The sequence below is a fragment of the Macrobrachium rosenbergii genome, chromosome 25, assembly GCF_040412425.1.
Source record: "Macrobrachium rosenbergii isolate ZJJX-2024 chromosome 25, ASM4041242v1, whole genome shotgun sequence".
In the NCBI taxonomy this organism is placed as follows: domain Eukaryota; kingdom Metazoa; phylum Arthropoda; class Malacostraca; order Decapoda; family Palaemonidae; genus Macrobrachium; species Macrobrachium rosenbergii.
Genome location: NC_089765.1, coordinates 28,883,250 through 28,904,239, shown reverse-complemented (window position 1 = coordinate 28,904,239; position 20,990 = coordinate 28,883,250). Strand labels below are relative to the sequence as shown.

At 38.7% G+C, this 20,990-nt stretch overlaps 1 protein-coding gene across 1 annotated transcript in view; it reads left to right on the top strand.

Annotated features, from left to right (window-relative positions):
- LOC136852519 (YLP motif-containing protein 1-like) overlaps window positions 1–20,990 on the top strand; it is a 277,111-nt gene that overhangs the window by 111,313 nt on the left and 144,808 nt on the right. The window contains 3 exon segments of the mRNA XM_067127217.1: window positions 9,605–9,886; window positions 11,018–11,097; window positions 15,084–15,817. Coding sequence (XP_066983318.1) covers window positions 9,605–9,886; window positions 11,018–11,097; window positions 15,084–15,817 — 1,096 coding nt within the window.

Sequence of the window (20,990 nt, the reverse complement as noted above, 5' to 3'; positions counted from 1 at the left end):
GCAACATTGAGGAACCATCGTTTTCCCTTGTGTTGTTCACCAGCCCCGGATGCTCTCGTGTGGACAACAGATGCAATGCTCCAGGACTGGTTGAGCCTCAATGTATACATCTTCCCACCATTCAGTATGGTGAGAGATGTCATCAAGAAACACGTCAATGACCCTGGTGGCCCCTTTTGGCCGCAGAAGGAATGGTGTCCGGACCTCCTTGATCTTCTAGTGGATTCCCCAAGACTTCTGCCACAGAAATAAAATCTACTCAAGCAACCACATTTTCACCGGTTCCATCAAGGATTACTCGCTCTTGCTCTGACAAGCTTCAGACTGTCAGGAAGCTTGCTAGAACGAAGGGCTCTACAAGACCAGCTGTAGAAGCGATTGCAAAGTGTAGACGCCAGTCTTCTGCTTTTCTTAAGGATCTCCCGAGGGTTAGTTTAACCCACAATCAAGAGCTACAGAGCTATGCTTAACTCCATGTTTAGGCATAGAGACCTGGATTTGTCCACTGATAAAGACATCAGCGATCTGATAAAACCTTCAGACACCTCGAAACAGGACAAGATAGCTTCAGTATCTTGGAATTTAGATGTAGTCTTAAATCATCATTTGGGCCCTCTGTTTGAGCCTCTCCAGTCCTTATCCCTTCAGGACCTTACCAGGAAGACTCTCTTTTAGTAGCCCTTAGCTACAGCTAAGAGGACTAATGAACTACAGGCCTTGAGCAATAAGGTGTGTTTTGCACAAGGAGATGCAGTCTGCTTCTTCATTTTGGGTTTCTTAGCTAAGAATGAAACACCTTCCAATCCCTGGCCCCTTTCATTCACGATCAAGAGTTTGACGGACATTCTCGGACCAACAGACCAAGAGAGAGCTCTTTGTCCAGTAAAAACGTTAAAGCATTACCTGGAGAGGACTAGAAGTGTCAGAGGTCCTTCCCATTACCTCTGGTGCTTGGTCAAGGACCCAGCACTTCCTTTTTCTGAGGGATGTAATTCCTGAGTCTCAGCTGAAGACTCGAGAAGAGGATTTTCCCATTTGTAAAGTTAGAGCCCACAAAATTAGGACAGTAACTACTCTGCTGGCTTTAAAGCGAAACTTATCTCTCTCTACAATAGTGCAATCCATCTTCCAGAGATACAAGTCAGTGTTTGCAAATTTTTTATCTGTGTGATATGGAAACTGTATATGAGAACTCCAGTACCTTAGGTCCATTATCCGTGGCTGGCATGGTATTGGGGGAAGAAGGATAGGAGGTATCACTTCCATTCCTCTATCCACTCGCCTTGAATACAGGATGTTGAGTTTTCGGAATTTTGGGCGTAGAGTATACCTGTAGTACCCACCAATCGTTGTGTTTTGTAATGGATGGGTAATGCTTGAGTGATTTTATATGGTGTATGGGTAGCTTGGTTTTCTGGTTGTTTTGTGGTACTGCGCCCGGGGCAAGGGTTTTGTTTTTATTATGACACTTTGACAACCATGGGAGTACTCCTCAGCTGCAAAGCATCCACTGAAGTAGAAGCAACACCTGGCTATACTGCCACGCCACTACTGTTCAAGATTAGCATCGACCAGAGGAAGTATCTTCCTGCTGTAGCTCTCTCACCAGGTAAGGTTACAACAAGCATTGTACCAAAGCTAGCTACTTTGCTATTCCAAATTCATTTTCATTAGTAAGTGTTTTTGAGTAGTATATGTCCATGTATCCCACCTCCTGTCAATGTGGAATTCAACTGTGTAGTTACTTGGCAAGTTACTTATATAAAAATGACATTTTTATGATAAAGTTTTGTATATACTTACCAAGTAACTACATGATCGTAGCCCTCCTGCCTCCCCTTCTCATGGACATAGGGCACAAACGAATTGAACTATTCAGCTGTGTTGTACCTATACTTCCCTGAAAGTGGGTGGGGCGGAGTTACCGACACCAAAACAATAGAGCGCTACCGTGAGTTTCAAATTTTTAAGCTGCCACTGGTAAGTGAAACTAATAGCTATGTAGTTACTTGGTCAGTATATATAAAACAATTTTATCATAAAAATGTCATTTTGCAAAAAAAAAAAAATTGTATCTGATTTACATTTCATTTAGCAACTAGTGGCACTGAGGATGGTGGTAGTACTCAGCTGTCACTTAGTGATGAGGGTAAAACTCAATCAGTTGGTAATTTTGAGAATGTGAATACTACCAGAATGCAAGTAGCGACTGATTACAGTGTTCTTAATTTACAAAACAATAGTATGACAGTAATACATGCAGTATAACTTGATACAGTAGTAAACAACAGTTTACTAAAATTATCATAATTGTAAATGCAGCTGTACTATTGACTTTTGCAAATGGATATAGTCTGTGAAATAGCCTAACCAGGGATAACAGTTTACACACACACACACATTTTGTATCTCATGTATGGTACAATCCCCTAAAATTTAGTCAAAAATCACGTTTTGGAAGGTCATATGATATGGGAGTATTTACAGTAACATATGACCATCAGACAATGTACTTCTGAATTATGGCAACCAGTTTTTATTTTTTAGCATTGTTGTTATTTTGTACTCATTATCTGATTCTATTCTGGTGTCATCTGGGAAGTATTAGGAATTTTACTTGAAAAGTGACTTAGAGGATGGGAAATACTGTACATGGAATTGTTGTTAGTTGTAACATTTAGAAAATATCCAAGTGTAGGCTACAATATAAGGTCTTTGTTACTTATAAGAACGTTATTTATCAGAAAGCCAGACCCTCATATTGTCTTTTAGGTTGAGGTGTTACATGAAAAAGGGACCAGGTTATTGAGCATGTGGGTTTAGTTAATCTTGTATCTTGAATAGTCTTGAATTACCATGTATATTTACCCAGGTGACCAGATACAGTAAACCCCCCGTATTCGCGTTCCCACGATTTGCGGACCGACGTATTTGCGGATTTCTCTGTGGAACGTATCTACCCATTATTTGCGGAAAATTCGCCCATTCGCGGTATTTTTCATTGAGAAATATTCATTAATTACTGTATTTTCATATAATTTTCATGACTAAATGCACTTTTTGTGATAAAACTATTAAAATGCTCAGGTATAAGCATTTTTAGAGGGTTTTTCTTGTGTTTAAACTATCAAAATAGTCAGTTCTAAGTGCTTTTAGAGGGGCTTTAAGTATTCACGGATTTTAGCTATTCGCTCGCATCCCCTGCGAATACGGGGTGTTTACTGTAGTCCCCTGTGCATTATCCCAAAGGGACTGTGGATACTAAAAATTTGAAAAATGACCAGGTTAGTGAGAGTGGGCACAGTCATTCTCATATCTGTAAATATTCGTCTTAAATTACCTTGTATATTCTCCTTAGGAACCATAGGTACTATGAATATAAAAAGTTGCCAAGTTTTGAGTATATGGGTAGAGTCAGTCTTGTAAAGAATGTCATTGACTTACCCTAATGTTCTCTTGTATGCCCTGGGAAACTAATTTATTGAGCATTTAGGTACAAGTAATTTCATATCTATTTCATAATTTTCTTGAATTACCCCCAGTACTCTTGAAGGGCCCATGGATACTATAAAATCAGTAGGTGATGAAGTTATTTAGTTTTTGGTTACAGTAAATTTCATATAAAATATTCTCCCAAATGACCATGGATATCATAAATTTAAAGTTCCCAAGGTTTTAGCTTGTTGGTACAATACAACTCATATCTGTAACCAGTCCTCCTGAATTACTCAGTATCTTCTCCCAAAGGGTCCACGGACACTATAAATTTAAAAACTGTAACCAAAGTTCAGAGTAGGGTTTTTTTTGCCTAGAGGTTTGTATGTGTAAATTGATCAAGCAAACCCTTCAGGCCACCTCAGTGAGTTAAGATTTGTAAACTTTGTAGTCTTGTTTAGTTATCTATAATAAGAATAATTTTTGTTTCTTGTCTTAGTAGGTAATGTCTTGAAATTAAGGTGCAGTTGAAATGTTTATCATAGTTTGTCTATTTTTATCAAGAGTTTTTAAGATGTATTTGTTCCTGCATGAATACAAACCCTTGGTCTTCACATATGGATAACTTTGGCGAAGCTGAGCAGTCCAGCCATTAAACTTTTGCAAGGCAGTTATGATAACAGTTACCTAAGGTAGGGGCGGGGGTACCACCCACCCACTAGGTATACATTCAATATCTTCAGTCTACTTTTGGCCGCAGTCTCGACGAGACATGCTTTACTTCTCTGTCCTGCCATTCAGCCTTTTTCCTCTTGTTGTATATTTTGCATTTGTAATTTGAAATATTGCTTTGGATATATTGAAACATTTATGCATTTTGTTATATGAAAACATTTTAATATGTTTTATTTGTATGTCTTCAATGATATATTTACTTATATCATTGTTGTTGTTTCTCAGCACTTTCATTGTCGTTGTTTCTCAACACTTTCTAGGTGTGTTTAATTATTTTTTTTTTTTTACATGTTTTGATTTAAACTACACAATTTCTGGGAACGTGGTAATGTTTCAGTCTCTCAGATGTTTAGGTTGAGATGGTCGAGACATTACGGATTCATGTTGCAGCCGAGGGTTTCATGCAACGATTCATCTTACTAACCTAGCAAGTTTTCCTCCACTCCCTCAACACAAATGTTAATGGCGCAAGTTCTATGGTTGTGTTGGTCCCGACTACATGCTTGGGTCCAGCCAGAATTTACCATCTTGCCTCTTCCTCGTTTTGGGAGGCCGGGGGGGGGGGGGATCGTAAAGCTCATTTCCTTAGATACAGATGTACGTATTTCTTTTCCTTTCTCCCAGAGTGGGAGGTTTCTTCCCGTCCTGAGGAGGAATGCATATTATTTGTTTCTTTTCAGGCCCTACAGTTTATAACTTGTTTTTGTCTCTGGATTTCCCTGTCTTTTTGCACGGCAGGTGTCAGCCCTGCTGCTCGCCTTGAAGTCGGATGGCGGCTTGTCCCGCTCAAAGCCTAGGAGCCCCCATACATTCTCTTTGCTCTCCCAGTGTTGCTGCTTCATGTGTTGTTGTACCTCATCCAACTCATTAGTTCTGTGGTGAAAATTTGGAACCAAGCCAGATCTGATGGAAGTGTGTTCCTTGTGAGCCTGGGAGCCCCATCTGCGTGGTGACTTCTAGGGGTTGTTCCCCTCCTTGGTTGGTGGGCAACTCCGTTTTGTTCTTCTTTTCTAGGCTCAGATGCGCAGTTTATGTTGTCACTCAGGTACAGTAAACCCCCCGTATTTGCGTTCTCACGATTCACGAACTCACCTATTCGCGGATTTCTCTATGGAACTTATATACACATTATTCTTGGAAAATTCACCCATTCACAGTATTTTTCACTGAGAAATATTCACTAATTGCACTATTTTCATATCATTTTCATGACTAAATGCACTTTTTGTGATAAAACTTAGAATCTCAGGTACCCAGGTAGTGCATGAGTTATGATAATTCGATTTTGCGATGGGGTAAGCAATTAATATCGATACGACAATATTTATAAAATATTTTTAAATTTCACATGAGCGCAGGCAGCAGCATACAATCAGGCAGCGAGAGAGACCAAATTACAATAGACCAACTTCTTTTCCTCCATCTCCTTATCTCATCTTCTAGTTAAGGTAAAAGAGAATGATAAAAGTATTGTCAGTAACGTTATGTACTCTTGCTTAAATGCGTACAGCCATAAACAACCGAAGGAGAAACTGTTGTTTTGCTTATAACCGAATCGGATAACAACAGCTGTTTTGCTTGTATTTCAGCCATCGTGCGGTTGCATGTCCGAGTCTGTGACCATCAACCTTACCTAAGTGGAAGGTTGAGAGGAGAATGGGATGGCCTTCAGCCGTGCCATGCTGAAGTGCTGTTTCCCATCCGTTCACTGACTCATTCATTCTGTCGAGCGAAGAGCATTGATAAAACTTTAGTGGACATCTAGAGAGGTGCCAAATCATGTCCACAAACATCCAAATCACACCCACAGTCTTCTGAACCATGGTCGCAGCTGTGCGAGTCACAACCGCGGCCGTCAGCGACAACCATGTGCAAGTTATCAACAGCACGTCTGTACAATGCCTTTCAGTCATGTAGGTAATGGCCAACATTCGAGGGCTGGTGCACGTCCATTTGCCCTCGTCCGTGGTCGTGACTTTATCAAGTCTGTACAGGGATGTGGCTCTTGACACATCCGCGGACATAACTCTTTGGGATTCCAAGGAAGTGACTTGTCAAGAGCGGGGAATAGTGGGAGCCCTTCGTGTGAGAAGAGAGTCAGTCAGTCTCTCTCTTTTTTCTTTCTTCTTATGAAGTAATTATTAATATTCACATAATAATCCTGAAGATTAAATCCCTACCTGTGATCGCTCCTACTGCTGTTGAAGCTCTTCTAAGCTCAAGAAAGGATTCAAGAACACCTCTGGATTCTTGGTGGAATTGGGTTTTGGTGGCTTAGATAGCCTAGCCCAAGTAGCTGAGTTCTTAGCCTAGCGTACCTAGTTCGAACCTGTCTTTATCAACCTGCTCTTCAATATCCTGGAGCCTGTTCTTTGGGATAGTGACGTCTACTAAAGGAAGACTTCCCTTTCTTCAAGAGTTTGAGATTGGGTTAGATTAGGTTGGTTACAATTCCCATCTTAGCCTACCCTTATCTATCCTAATCCAACCTGATTGTTCTGCATCTCATTATCCTAGTTCTTGTGCCTTCAAGCATTAAGTTCAGTTTTTAAGCTTTACATAACGTTGCTCAGGAACAGCACCGTGGTGGTACCTTAGTCAAGAAAAAGGGAGGGGTTGTCCTATCATCATAGGGCAACTCCTCTTTTGAGTAGCATACTGAACTTATGTCATCATAGGGGATCTCCTCATAGGATGTCTCCTCCATTGACAATGCACATTCCATTGACAGTACTAGGACATCTCTGTCGACAGTGTGAAGTCCATTGACATTAGAGTACTTAGCACATATCTGCAAAGATCATCTTATCATAGGACACTCCCTGGGTTTATCCTATCATCTCTGTATACATTGCTAATGAATGGGGTTGCAGTAGCATGCTCAACATAGACATCAATCAGACATATTCCTGGGTGAGGGATGTATGTCAGACAAGTTCCTCACTGGAGTCTATGTTCATGTATGGGTACAGAGTTAGTCTTCTTTGGCAACATTAAGTGATTGAGCATACCTACTTTACCTTGTTAGTTTCTGCTGCCAGATTGGTTGTAATACCAATAACGGTATACGAGCACTTGTCTTTAATATCCAAGAAGAACTTTTATGTTCATGGAAGTTTGAATGATTGTTTTTGACTATGCTAAACCACTTTCACTTCCGGTATCAATGAGATCTTACTGAGAAGGACAGTGGAATTGATCGAGACACTCATCTCTTTCTTTTCTAATTGCTTTCTTCTTTACCGAGATAGGTAAGAAGATAAGACCTATCAGATGTTGGACCTTTAGAATACACATGTCTGAAGTATTCCGTGAATGATATCAGACGTGTATTGACAGATACCTTACTTGTTTGAAAAGGTATATCTCTCAACTTATCCGGAGACTACATTCTAAAATTTCTTCCGTCAAGGAGGGGTATCTGGAGCCCCTTTCCTTGGCCCTCGTGCTGTTACGTACTCCTCTGAGGAGTGGGGAGTGCAGGCAGTAATTGCTGCTTATAATCCTCAGTATGATAACGACACCATAATGTGAACATGATCCCCAAAGGTCCTAATGTCCTTCCATGTCAGGTCTGCGACAGTGGTAGTATTCGGATAGACAGAAGTAATTTAAGTACAATGGCCAACAAGGAATCAAAAGCGAGATGGATAAAATGTCAGCACTTTTTCAATGAAATCATGGGATAGGATGGTTGATCTTGACTTCCGATTCTTGCTCAATCTTGAAAGAAGATTGATCATACTCTTCCTTCTCTCGTTTTCCTGTTGTTGACTGTTCTGATCTGCTTATTCTACATATTCGAAGGTGATAAGTCAAAATGATCATTTTCCTTAGATGGTCCTTTGGTCTTTCTACCCAAGCCTAATGACTAGTTTGTTAGCTTCGAGCTGCCTGAGAAACGATGGCAAGGGATCCTTTCTCTAGCAAGGGAACCAATCAACTGAGCGTACCATGAAACTTCCTACTGGACATTAGTACGTTTTGGGTAGGATCTCTAGAAGACAAAGTCATCCATATGTCTGTCACATTCAGAAAGGACATGTATTAGGATAGAATGTATTTGTGAAATTCACATTCATATCCTCTTACCCTGGAGTGTTGACGATAGGCAAAGAGATCATTTCTCCGACCTTAGAAACGTACCCTGCAATTTCCTGGTGGTCATCAGTACGTTTGAGGCAACATCTCTAGGGGCCACAGTCATCCATCGATCTATGGCATTCAGGAAGAACCCGTCGATCTGGTACTTGTATAGAATGTAATTGTGCAGTTCGCATTGTTATCCTTTTACCTTGGGTTATTGCTCATGGGTCCTGGACTCCTTTTCCTTGGATCCTTGGTGGATCCTCAATAAGTCATGTAGTTTACCCAGCTTTTAAGGACAGGGAGGTGTGGGTGGGACTGGCTTCCTACCTTCCTCCTGTTTTCCATCCTCTTCAGTGGACAGACAAGGAATGAACGGGCTGTCATGAGCTGGACTGGCATGTATGTAAGTGATCTGTGTGACTGAGTTTCCTGTCTATAATCCAGTTTTGTTTGGATTAATAGATGCATTTCCTATCTTCTCTCCAGCAAGGAGAGAGAAGGACTGACTGTGGGCAAGACAGTTGCTTGTTTTTAGCTACGTAGTCTTTGACATTGTGGGTTTATCCGTACCTTTCGAATCAAGGGTTTTCATGCTTTCCATTTATTCGAAGTGCCCAGAAGTCTGGCAGTTGAACATCACACATGTTCAACAGGTCAGAGGTATGTTATCCTTCCTTTTCTCTCATGACCAGGAAGAGAATACCAGGCAAGCTGAACAGTTAGAACTGCCTATATTGATAGTTCAAACACAAAAAAACCCACTAAAAATTCTTATACCTGAGTATTTTAATAGTTTCATCACAAAAAGTGCATTTAATCATGAAAATTTTATGAAAATACAGTAATTAGTGAATGTTTCTTTGTGAAAAATACCGTGAATGGGCGAATTTTGCGCAAATAATGTTCCATAGAGAAATCCGCAAATAGGTGAGTCCGCAAATCGTGGGAACATGAGTACATGGGGTTTACTGTACTTGGAATCCTCCCTCCAATAGTAAATCCCCATATGTAAAGACCAAGGGTTTGTATTCGTGTAGGAACAAATGACAAATTTTCAATTAATTTGTGTTTTTCCTAACATACAAACCTGAGGTCCTTTACATAAAAGGCCCGCCCCTCACCACCTCTCATTCTTTTATCTGGCCCAAGAGGTAAACTGAAGAGATTGAATGCTTACTGGTTGGGTGGGCAGTAACTGTTACCATAACCGTTTGCAAAAGTTGAACGGCCAGGCTGTCCAGCTTCACCGAAAGTTATCCATATGTAAAGACGTCAGGTTTGTGTGTTAGAAAAAATACAAATTATTAAAAAAAAATTTTTCATATTTTTAATGTAATTTTTGCAGTTTGAATTCAAAGCAGGAAGACCTGGCTTCAGTGTACCCCCTCCCAGCCAACCTTTGGGTAGGGGATTAATGGGGCCAGGATTATGTGGCCCTCCACCAGGTCAGGGCTTACTTGGTGCAGCCCCAAGACCTGGTCTGTTAGGTAATGCACCAAATCAAGGCTTTCCATTTAGAGGCCCACCTCCTAATGCTGGGTTCAGAGGGCCCCCTCCAGCCCCTCCTGGAAGAGATGTCCAAGGTGGGCCCCCAAGTAGATGGAATGATAGCAGATTTGACAGACAGGTAAGAGCACATTATGCCAAAGATACACATCTCATGTTGTAAACTTCTAAATTTGAATTAATAATCCCTTGATTATCCAAATTCACCTTATCCAGAACTCAACATTACCTGGACACAACGAGACTCCAGGGACCCAAGATGTATACTGTATTTGGTATATATAAATCTAATAGAAATTGAAAAACCTGCTGTCCGAGAGGGCAAGATTTTTTTTTTTTTACTTTGATCATACGTTTTTGTCCATTTTGTTTACTAGTGTCTATAGAATTTAAGAGTATCTTGAAACCCATTGGTATATGTATATTTGACACCTAGTACAGTATATTATACATATAGTTTTTTTATTTGGCATTTACCATTGAATTGGACATTACTCAAACTTAAAGTTTTATAATTGTTGCAATTAATATAATAATGATTTTGGTCAGAGGGTAGGTTTCTTTATTCATATTCTGTTTTTAGAAAATAAGTTGATCCTTGACACTGTTAAATTATCAAAAAGAAACACTGTACATTGCTACACTTTGCAGTGCAAAGTTCAAGTCGTCATAGTTGTTTATATGTATATTTTTTAATATGTTAGTTGGAAAAAATATGCTGGACTGTAGCTTTAATATAAAAAATGGGACTTCTGCAGAATTGCCAAATTGGTAGTGGTCTCACCAGTGGTCTTTTGATGTTAATTTTCCTTATCATCATGGAATTTTTCTGACATACTGATATAATGTTAAAAATTTTTGAGGTCCTGGTTAAATTTTCAAGACATTCAGTAAGCATTGCCTCAAACTGAAGGGAAATAAAATTTTAAACCTTTGCATGTTGAGCAAAGTACTAGATAGCTCTTAATTCTTGATGGCTTAGGTCTTAAGTCTGAAATTGTCATTGCAAAATGCACAGAAATTTTTAATCATTAACGGTTCTGGAAATTTTAGAAAATTGGAATTATTTTTTTTTTATTCCAAATGAATTATGGAAGTGATATAAAAATGCAATGAATGCCAATGTTAGTATAGTCAGTGCCAGTGTTAGTATAGTTTTCCTCAAAACAAGAGACTGTTTCAAATAGTTTTAAGCCACTATTGTTATGGTTGGTTTTTTATATGATTGTCATTTCATTTGTTTATCCTACAGGGAATGGATAACAGGCAAGGCAGGGGAGGCCACTCACCAGTAATGAGCATTTCAGAACTTTTAGCTGATGAAAGCTCTATGTAAGTATCTTTTACCTTTGTTTTTTTTTTTTTTAGTTATTTTGCTGCTATGATAATCACAATGGGGCCTATTAAGGTAATGACTACCAGTCATTAATGCTATAATGGCATCACAACTTACAGACAAAATAGGGCCTGCCTCCTCTTACCGGCGATCCCATTTTACGGTGCTTGTTTAGCGACAACGATAGCTGGATTTTCGGTGCCGATATGTGCTTCTCTCTGGTTATTGGCACTGATCCCCACATAAGAGCTGCACCGATCCCCGGCTATTGGCGCCAATAAGTGCTGTTATTGCCGATTTTGGTTATTGGCAATTTTAGGTTATTTTCGCACCGTCAGTCGCTTAGTGTGTAGTGTGGCACAAGTCTGTAAAGTACTTATAATAGCCTATCCTGCTGGTATTTTATATTGATTTTGTTTATTAATTTTCCTATTCAGTTTCAAAGACATATTTGCAAAATTAATTACTCTAAAAATGCATATACATACCTATACCTATGTTTGCTTATAGTTTTATAAAATACTGTAAATAGATCTCATACAGTGAAAAAAATACGAACATTGTTTCAGTTTAAACGTAGGTAACCCCAAAGTCTGTTTTATAAAAGTTGAGAGAGAGAGAGAGAGAGAGAACGGTGAGCAAACATATTGTTTGTAGTTGATCCTAACTTGATGCATACATATGCGAATACCCTGTACACACCTACACATACTGAAAGATGTATTAAACTACGTACATTACTTTCTGTTGAGTATGTTACAGTACTGACAGTATAAAATAGATATTAATAAAAAAAAAATTCCATTTACCCTTAATTTAATTAATAGTGTTGCAAAATGATGTTCCTACAATTTGTAGAAGAGTAGTGTATTTCTGAGCTTGATCAGTGGGGCACCAACCTTGAAAGAGGGAGAATGTGATACTCCATTGAAGACAGTATTATGAGCTAAGGGTGACGAAGATATGCCGTTGGTGATGCTTAACAGGTTAAGTGTTCTGCTATAGTGACTTCTGAGCTAAGGGTGACCAAGATATGCAGTTGGTGATGCTTAACAGGTTAAGCGTTCTGCTGTAGTGACTTCCAAAATAGGCCAGTCCTATAGGACAACTTTTCAGCGAGGACCTATTTCTTCAGTAGGTGGATTCACTGCATCTCCAGCTACTCCTGTCACGTAACCCGTGGAGGTTACTGAAGTGCCATAGCCACCCATCAGATGCATGGAAGTCTAGCAAATTTTTTTGGTCTATTTTTGATGCCTCCATCTTTATGTCAGTTCTTTGAACTATCACACTTGCAATTCTTAACTGTAAAAACCCTTTGTTTACAGCCTGGTCATGGTTCTCATGTTTGCTATGATACATTCCCTTATGTTGTGCCATAGCATTATGTTGTTCTATGGCATCTAAACTGTAATTTTTGGCAGAGCCATGTAAGACATCTTTGGCTTCTCTTATGTGCTTACCTATTGTTTGTTGCATCCAAAATGCTCAGAAACCTGTGGCCAAGCCACTTACGTTTTTGTAATTTATTCAGGTCTTGTATCCAGGAAACATTTCCTCCTGTGCTTTGATTCATTGGTAATGTGAGGTATGTTGCTATGATAAAGTATCTTCCTGAAAGAGAAAAACAGTGTTGCTTTTAAAATATGAAGAACAATTAAATTATTTCATTTTATATAAGTTTTCACCATGACTATTAGAATTTTGGAAAATTCATTAGATAAACAAATAGTTATGCTTTTACTTAAAAAAAAAAAAAAAAGAAATGGCTTTTACACAAATTTAATATTCTTTAAGTTCATTATATATGTCAATATATTGTCCGCTGAAGTAAGAAATTTAAACGTGGTGAATAAGCGCAAATAGTTTACATGCTAAAGCAAAAACACAAAAGATCACATTAACCCCTTCGCCACTGGCCTGTTGCACTGCCGATAACGCTTGCATACCGCATGAGACCACGAGTATATCAGTCATCATTTGCTCCCACTAAACTTTCTGTTATTCATATTTTTCATTTATATTCTTATGTGAAAACATTGTGTACATACCAATGAATATTTTTCACCACATTGGCTATATACATATATATATATATATATATATATATATATATATATATATATATATATATATATATATATATATATATATATATATATATATATATATATATATATATATATATATATATATATATATATATATATATATATATATATATATATATATATATATATATATATATATATATATATAAAAAGAGGAATATTTAGTGGAAAAAGTAATTGCAGAAATAGAAATAGTAGTAAAGTAGAAGAAATAAAGTAGCAGAAAAAGTAGTAAAGTATTAGTAAAATAGTACTAGTAGTAATAGCAGTATATACTAGTTTTCTTACGGAAACAGTTAGTATACATCAATGAATGTTTATGGCATTGGTAATAATAATAATAATAATAATAATAATCATAATCATAATAATAACAATAATAATAATAAAAAAATTCAACAGTAATACCACTACTACTACAACTTGTAGTAGAAAAAATAATGATAATAAAAATTACGTTAGTGTAAAAAAAAATGAAAAGTTTTCAAAAAACATAGTACACTTTCCTGTTGACCGAAAATACTCCTCTGCCCGAGCATTCATCCATTCACACAGTCTGTCAATATCATCATCACAAAAAAAGAAACAAAATGCATCTCGTGGGCAGGTGAAGTCGGGTGTGCAAACAGAGATCCCATTGTCACCCTCCGTGAAATCGGGGGGTGGGTCTGGGCGCTTGTCACAAAATGGATCTGTTATGAACTGCCAACCTTCATCGACAATGGGTTCAATGTCTTCTAAAATCTCGGTGTCGCTGTCATCCTCTAAGCAACTATAACAACTATCACTATAATCATCTGACAGATCTGGCAGGTATTCCTACCCAGAATCTGAAATACTATCATCCGACATCATGATACTGAAAAATAAAAAAACCTGTAAAATAACTGCAATCAAAAGGAGAAAAAGTTTAGCCTTCGAATCCAAATGGTTTACTCACAAGATCGTGACAATGTTTCATAACTAACAGCTTGAGGCGCACTGGCATGTGCTGCTGGACGATACCCCTTATAATATCCCATATGAATATGACGTCACGACGACCATCGGATACTCATTGGCTAGAATGAATAGTGGGTGGAGCTTCTGCACCTCTCTCATACACAATACTACGCCTGAAACCCATCCAAGCTGAAGAAAACAGCTCTGCTTTTCGAGGAGAGATGAAAGACGTATAGGCGTACGTCGCGGTCTTTTATTACTGTACCGTAAAAGACGTACATGTGTACGTCCCGGTGGCGAAGGGGTTAATAAGAGAGCACAGGTTCTTTGTGGTACAAACAACTGATGCTGAATAACTGAAGCATTACAAACTGTGGGAATGCCAGATCACATTCACTGGTTACAAAAGACCCACTCTCACAGGTTCAAACAGGGAAGCATCAGTTGTGTGCATTTGTTCAGAGTCAACCTTCATAGGCACAGACAAGGAAAGCATCAGTCTTGTGCATGCATTCACTCTGAGACATCTAATGTACCTATTGGGTTACCACCAAAGTATAAGAGGTCATCCGCTTAAGTGCATTTGGTCCACCATCCAATAAACCTTGTATACTTACTGTAAATGTGAAATATTTTTTATTATTATTGGACCTAAGCTGGTCTGTTAAGTAATGAAATTGCTTTGTTTAGGTCTATCAGGTTGAGGTGCTGCAGATTTTGAAACCATATATTAGAAGACCTTTTTTGTAATTTTGAATGATTAAATTTTCTTTATTTTGAAATGATGTACTTGTTTAATTTGTTAATTGGAATTTCTTGTAAAACTTTTATATTAAAGCATACATTTTCTTGTTTGTGCATGTTTCTATGATGTATGCAAGTGTACACATTTTATATTTCAGAATTAATTAATTTTTTGTTTACTGTAGGAATGATGATAGCAAAGATGAATCATTGGTACGGGATCGAGAGCCACTTGACCGCAGAAGACCAAATTGGGATGATGGTGATAACAGGAACACAGGTGGCCGTTCGGATGATTCTTCCAACCAAGACAGATGGGGTCCTCCCCAGGACAGGAGATCGATGCAGATGGGTAGAGATAGGGAGCCTTTTGGCAGAGATAGGGAACCTTTTGGTAGAGATAGGGAGCCCTTTGGTAGAGATAGGGAACCTTTTGCTAAAGATGGAGAGCCCTTCAGCAGAGAAGACCATGGACCATTTGGAAGAGACAGCAGACCACCTTTTAGTAGAGATGATAGAGGTGATTGGGGTCAACATGATAGGGACTTTGGAAGAGCCCCAAATGATTCCTTTGGTAGAGGAAGAAGAGATAACTTTGGAAGAGATGGTCCTGATTCTCATGCAGAAGACAGGTTTGGTATGCCTTCCAGAGATAAACTGTTTGATAAGCGAAGACTAGATGATAGCTTTGACAGAGAACCATTTAGTAACGACAGGTATAGTTTGAGAGGGGCATTTGACAGAGACCCTGTACGAGATGATCGAGAATCCTTTGGAAGAGACAGAAGAGATTTCTTCGACAGAGAAGACAGATTGTCCTTTGGGCGTGATGACAGGCCACCATTTGCACGAGACTCGTTTTGTAATCAGTCTCCATCTCGACCAGCAACATACGATTATGGCCACGGTTCAAGGGATGGTAAGTAACCATGGCCTTAGCCTTTTCTTCCAGTTTCTTCTTGTTTAATTTTTTCATTAATTTAGTTTTACTTGTGATGTCAGCATTTTATTTTAGGTATGCTAGCTTCATATCCTAGAGCACTTTTATTTTTTGTGCTTAGTTACTCTTCCCACTTTTAGGTTTTTTTTTTGTATCTGTAGTTCAATTCATGGTTTTCATGTAATAACTCAAGCTGTTCTGACTGAAATGTCTGCACACATTTGGTAGATGAGGGATTTATTAAGTTTCAGTTTTTTTTTTTTTTTTGTATGAAATGAAATAATACTTCATAGAAACCAGCAGTTATTATAGAGGATTAATTTTTTCTGTAGAAAATGCTAGGAGGAAAATTTGCTGTTTTTCTTTGATTAATTTCCCATTCCATGGGTTAATGGGTTCCTTGAATTGTGATTCACATGGGGTTATTGTGTATTCTATGTCTTATATTTGTGTGAATTTGAAGCAGATTGTTCATAGTAAACCCTTCAATCATATTAAGCCCAGAATGGTAGTTGCAGTATTCCATGACACCTTAATTCTGAAGTCTAAAAATATAAAAGAAGTACAAGAGCTAAGAATGACTTTGCATGTATGCTTGTGGACCATCCATTATAACTGTGTGGTTCATTCTGTTGTGTATCTCATAGCTTTTTACTTTAATTAGAGATCACCCCTAGCTTTGCTTCAGTTTTTTAGATTCAGCATTTGCATTCATATTAATCTTGTCCTTAGCTCTTTGACTCTGCAGTGTATTCATCTTAATTTCATTGAGTTTTCCCTTTATAGTGATTGATTAATATGTAATCTGCTGCATGGCAAAGTTGTTCTTTTTTAATTATATCTGCTTGAGTTCCTCCTGGCTTATGATACTTCCTTAAGAATCAACGATTATACCAGTATGTACGGCCACTTGGCAGTTCAATGTGTAGTCCCTGTAACATCCAGTACCAATGGTTCCCCGGAATGGGGTAGCACTGTCAGTGCACCTCATGCGGTGCACTGAAGGCATGAATTAAGGTTCTTTGCAGCATTTCTTCACCCCTTAGCTGCAACCCCTTTTACTTTACTTGTGTTCATGTTCTCTTTCTTTCGTCTTACTTTCCACCTTCTCCTAATAGTTTCATAAAGCAACTGTAAGGTTTTCCTCCTGTTACACCTTTAAAACCTTTTGCTTTTAATTTCCCTTTCAGCACTGAATGATCTCATAGGTCCCAATGCTTGGCCTTTGGCCTAAATTTTATTCCATTCCATTCCTTTCCAATACCAATGGTGACACCCACTTTGTCCCATTGTTTTGATTGGGATCAAGGATCCAAACTGACTTACCTATCTTGAATGGAGTTAAAGGGTTAGCAGGATGACTATAGTATATCTGCCTTTTCCTTGGCCAAAAGTTTATGAGCATCACAGTCTTTTGCAGCTGCTTGCCATCCAGGTGCAAGTGACCAATAATGAGCAGGTACTGCTGACCAAAGTGGGTAACTAAACATAATGTGTGCTGCAGGACATGGACATCTCTTCATCCTGGGAAATCTCTATGTTATTCAAGAGTTTTGAGCAGTCTTGTTCTTTTAGGGAACTCAAGCTTCCTATATGTGACCTAACTCTGGAGCTGAGTAGCCTCACTCGAGCACCATTCGAGCCACCACGTCAGTCGTCAGACAAGGATCTGATTTTGAAAAACAGTTTTTCCTCCTGGCCTTGGCTTCCTCAAAGAGAGTTGGTGAGCTCCATGGTCTAGATTATGACATTAAACACACCAGAGTTTGGGGGTCTGTGGCTTTTGAATTTGTCCTGGAATTCGTGGCTAAGACTCAAAATCCTTCAGTTCACGATGACAGATTTGCCTCTTTTTCTATTCCTTCCCCTAGGGATTTTGTTAACAGCGATCCTCAGGAGTTACTGCTTTGGCCCATCAGAGCTAGGTGCTGTAGACTTTTTGTTAGCACAGGCCAAGCCAAGAAAGAAGTGTCCAAGAATACTGTTTTGTTTTGGCTGCGTGAGGTAATTAGGCAAGCCTGTGCCTCATCGTCAAGTTCTGTCCCCAGTACTGTGCATGCTAAGGCATTTGAAATCAGAGGAATAGGTTCCTCTCTGGCATTTAAGAAGAACTTGTCTGTTCTACCTGAAGGACATTGCCCACAGGTCCTTGGACACTTTTTCCTATGGCTGTTCAACAACACTTGTAGCTCATCCAGTGCCCCTGGCAGGACCGTTTGTATCTTACCTAAGATGATAGTGTAGAAGAGACAATGAGTAAGACAGCTGGTCTTCTTTCCCTTTTTCCTTTCTTCTCTACCTACGGGCAGTTTTAAGGCACATCATATGCTGGAACTGGCTTGATGCAGGTGAGTGTTGCAGCCATACTGTTACAGCATTTTTATGTTCCATACAACATACAAATTTGCTTCTCAGTACCCTGTACTTCTCTCTCCAGCAAGGGGAGTGAGAAATGGTGACAAACCCGTTACCTGTGGTTGGCATGGTTTGTTGCTTGTTGCTTGAACAAATATAGTTCTCTTTAACTTCCATATATGCAATGAATCGAGCTTGCTGCGTTGTATTTTAACCCAGTGGACTGGGTGTTAAATGCCCACTTATCTAACAACTCAGAGGCTTAGGTCCTCTCCCTTAGAACTCTTATTTCTAGAAAGAGTGATCAGGCATGCCAAACCTCCAGTTGCTTCAGGATTCTCATACCTCCCTCCAAGTGTGAGTCTATCCTAATGTTATGACTGAAGGTTTGTTCTACGTATGAACAAATGACAAATTTTTAATTAATTTGTATTTTTCATAGCTAACAAACCTGAGGTCTTAATATAGATTGCCCACCTCTAGCCACCCCTCTTATGTCTTATCCTGGGTTGGAAGAAAGCCTGAATGCACCATGAGGTTCCAGCTGGGTCTCTGACCCGCTTCCACCTCATCTGCATATCAGATGCCAGATGCCACAGATTCTATCTATGCATATGCGATTTTTTATTGTTTTTAAAGCGGTTTCCAGCTGGTGCCGAAAGATTTATCCTAATGTTAAGACCTCAGGTTTGTTAGCTATGAAAAATAAAAATTAATTAAAAATGTCATATTCATGACTTGAAAATTTAGGTCCTCCATCTGATCATAGCCTAACAGGAATTCCGACATATGTGAAGCATTTACATACTAATCAGATAGTGTCCCAAGATGTTGCACTGCTGTCACATGCTCCAATTTGTGGCCATCCTGAAAGAAGATTGCAGTAAATTAAGAAATCCTTGCCTGCATATGAAATCTACAGATGCATCCTCAAAGGGTCTTGAATGTAGTGGCTGTGATAATAATGGTTCCTTAGGCAGTGAAGGAAGCTACCTTTAACAAGCTTCACATGCTTTTACTGTATTTTATATGTCACTTGTAATACCTAGCCACTATACAGTTTGTTGAGCTCTTCTTTTAGTAGCTTCTATGCCATGGTGGGAATCATGAAGTCTGGCAAGTACATCTTTCCGTTTTATGGCACAGAGAATTAGTCCATTATCAACAAAAAGTCCATCTCTTATCTTCCAGTAGTCCATTAGAGATGCTGGGACTTTTCTCAGATCAGAAGAGAGCTGTAAAGAAGCAGCAAAGTATTGTAAAGAAATGGATAAATTTCATCCTCTTTAGCAGCATTGTAAATTTCATCAAAGGTTGAGTCCTGAATAAACCTGTTTTCTCAGGTTGATATCTCTCCCAAAGAAGCAATAATACAACTTCATATAAATGATACAACTTCATATAAATGTGTAACATCAGTTTCTGCTTCAGCATCCTCCAAAATTAGATCTTTTACAGGTGCATGGGAAAGACCATCAGGATTAGCATGATCCTTACCTTTGCATCATTTTTCCAGTAAAAATAAAGGGAGAGGTCTTTTCCTTTAGGCACTGAAGGCGAGGATTCTCCACAGCATCAAGAGTATAATCAATTATTGTATAACAAGTCTCTGTTTCACCTAGAAAATGAGAACCACACTGAACCAGCCTTCATTTATTGCTATGCTTCTGCAACAAAGTATATCCTAGTCCTTTTAGCTGGGAGGCATCTTTTTAGAGTACAGTGGGTAATTTTGACTCAAAATGAGACAGTACTGGAGGGGAGGATAGGGCCTTTTTTAACATTTCAAACACATTCTGATGAGTCATTGTCCAAAGGAAATTGTTGATGTTAACCATTAAGACACCTTCATTTTCAAATTACTTTGTGTACTTAGTTTTTGTTTCACTTTCTTGCTGTATATATGTTATCTAATAAAGGAAGTACAGTACATACTTGCATGCCATTAGATTATACCATGGCGCAGTGAGCAGGATTCTCAATGACCTCAAGTCTTACAGTGACAAAAGCGCATCATCTGATTCCTCAAGAATGAGAACCTTTGTTTCTACCCGTGCATCATTCTGAACAAAGTAGCTTTGAACTGACCAAATGATGTTAACTTAGCTTGATTAGCCTCACAGATATCACCCTGAACAAGAGCCAGAAAGTCAGATGACTTTAATCCAAGCTCCTGTAGCTGATTTGGTCCTATAAATGATATCTGTTAGGGGTTATGTTCAGATTAGCTAGTTGCATACTCTCTTTGAAAAAGAAAAGTATGACTTTGTTCTTTAAGCACAGATATCACCAATCTTAAGCTGGTGAATGCTAAGAGGTTCTTGTTTAGTTTTACTGGGTAATTTTTTACTGTTCCCCTCACAAAAATTTTATACTAAAATGATTAGGGAATCCACATAAATTGCATTTCTTTCCCCAGGCCAGGCTTTGCTTTTTTCATCCATCATTATGAACGTTATCACCTTAACCATCACACTAAAGTGCTGTGGATGAGATTTGTATGAAGACAGTTGTTTACACTTTGACAGTTTGTTAACAGACCTACTTTGGCTTATTAGACCCTTCTCTCTGTTGTGAGCAGATTCCTCATTATGGCATAATGTAATGCAGTTGCAAGCTCAGGCAATGTTGTGCGTGTCTGATAAACAAGTATACTAGAGGTAATATGGGTGTTCAGCCTCTCATCTAAACAATTCTAACATAACTTGGCATCATCACCGAGTTTTTCAAGAGAAACAGAGAGCGTCAAAAGACTTTCCCTCTTGCTGTTACCTTCCCTCAAACCTCACACATTGCA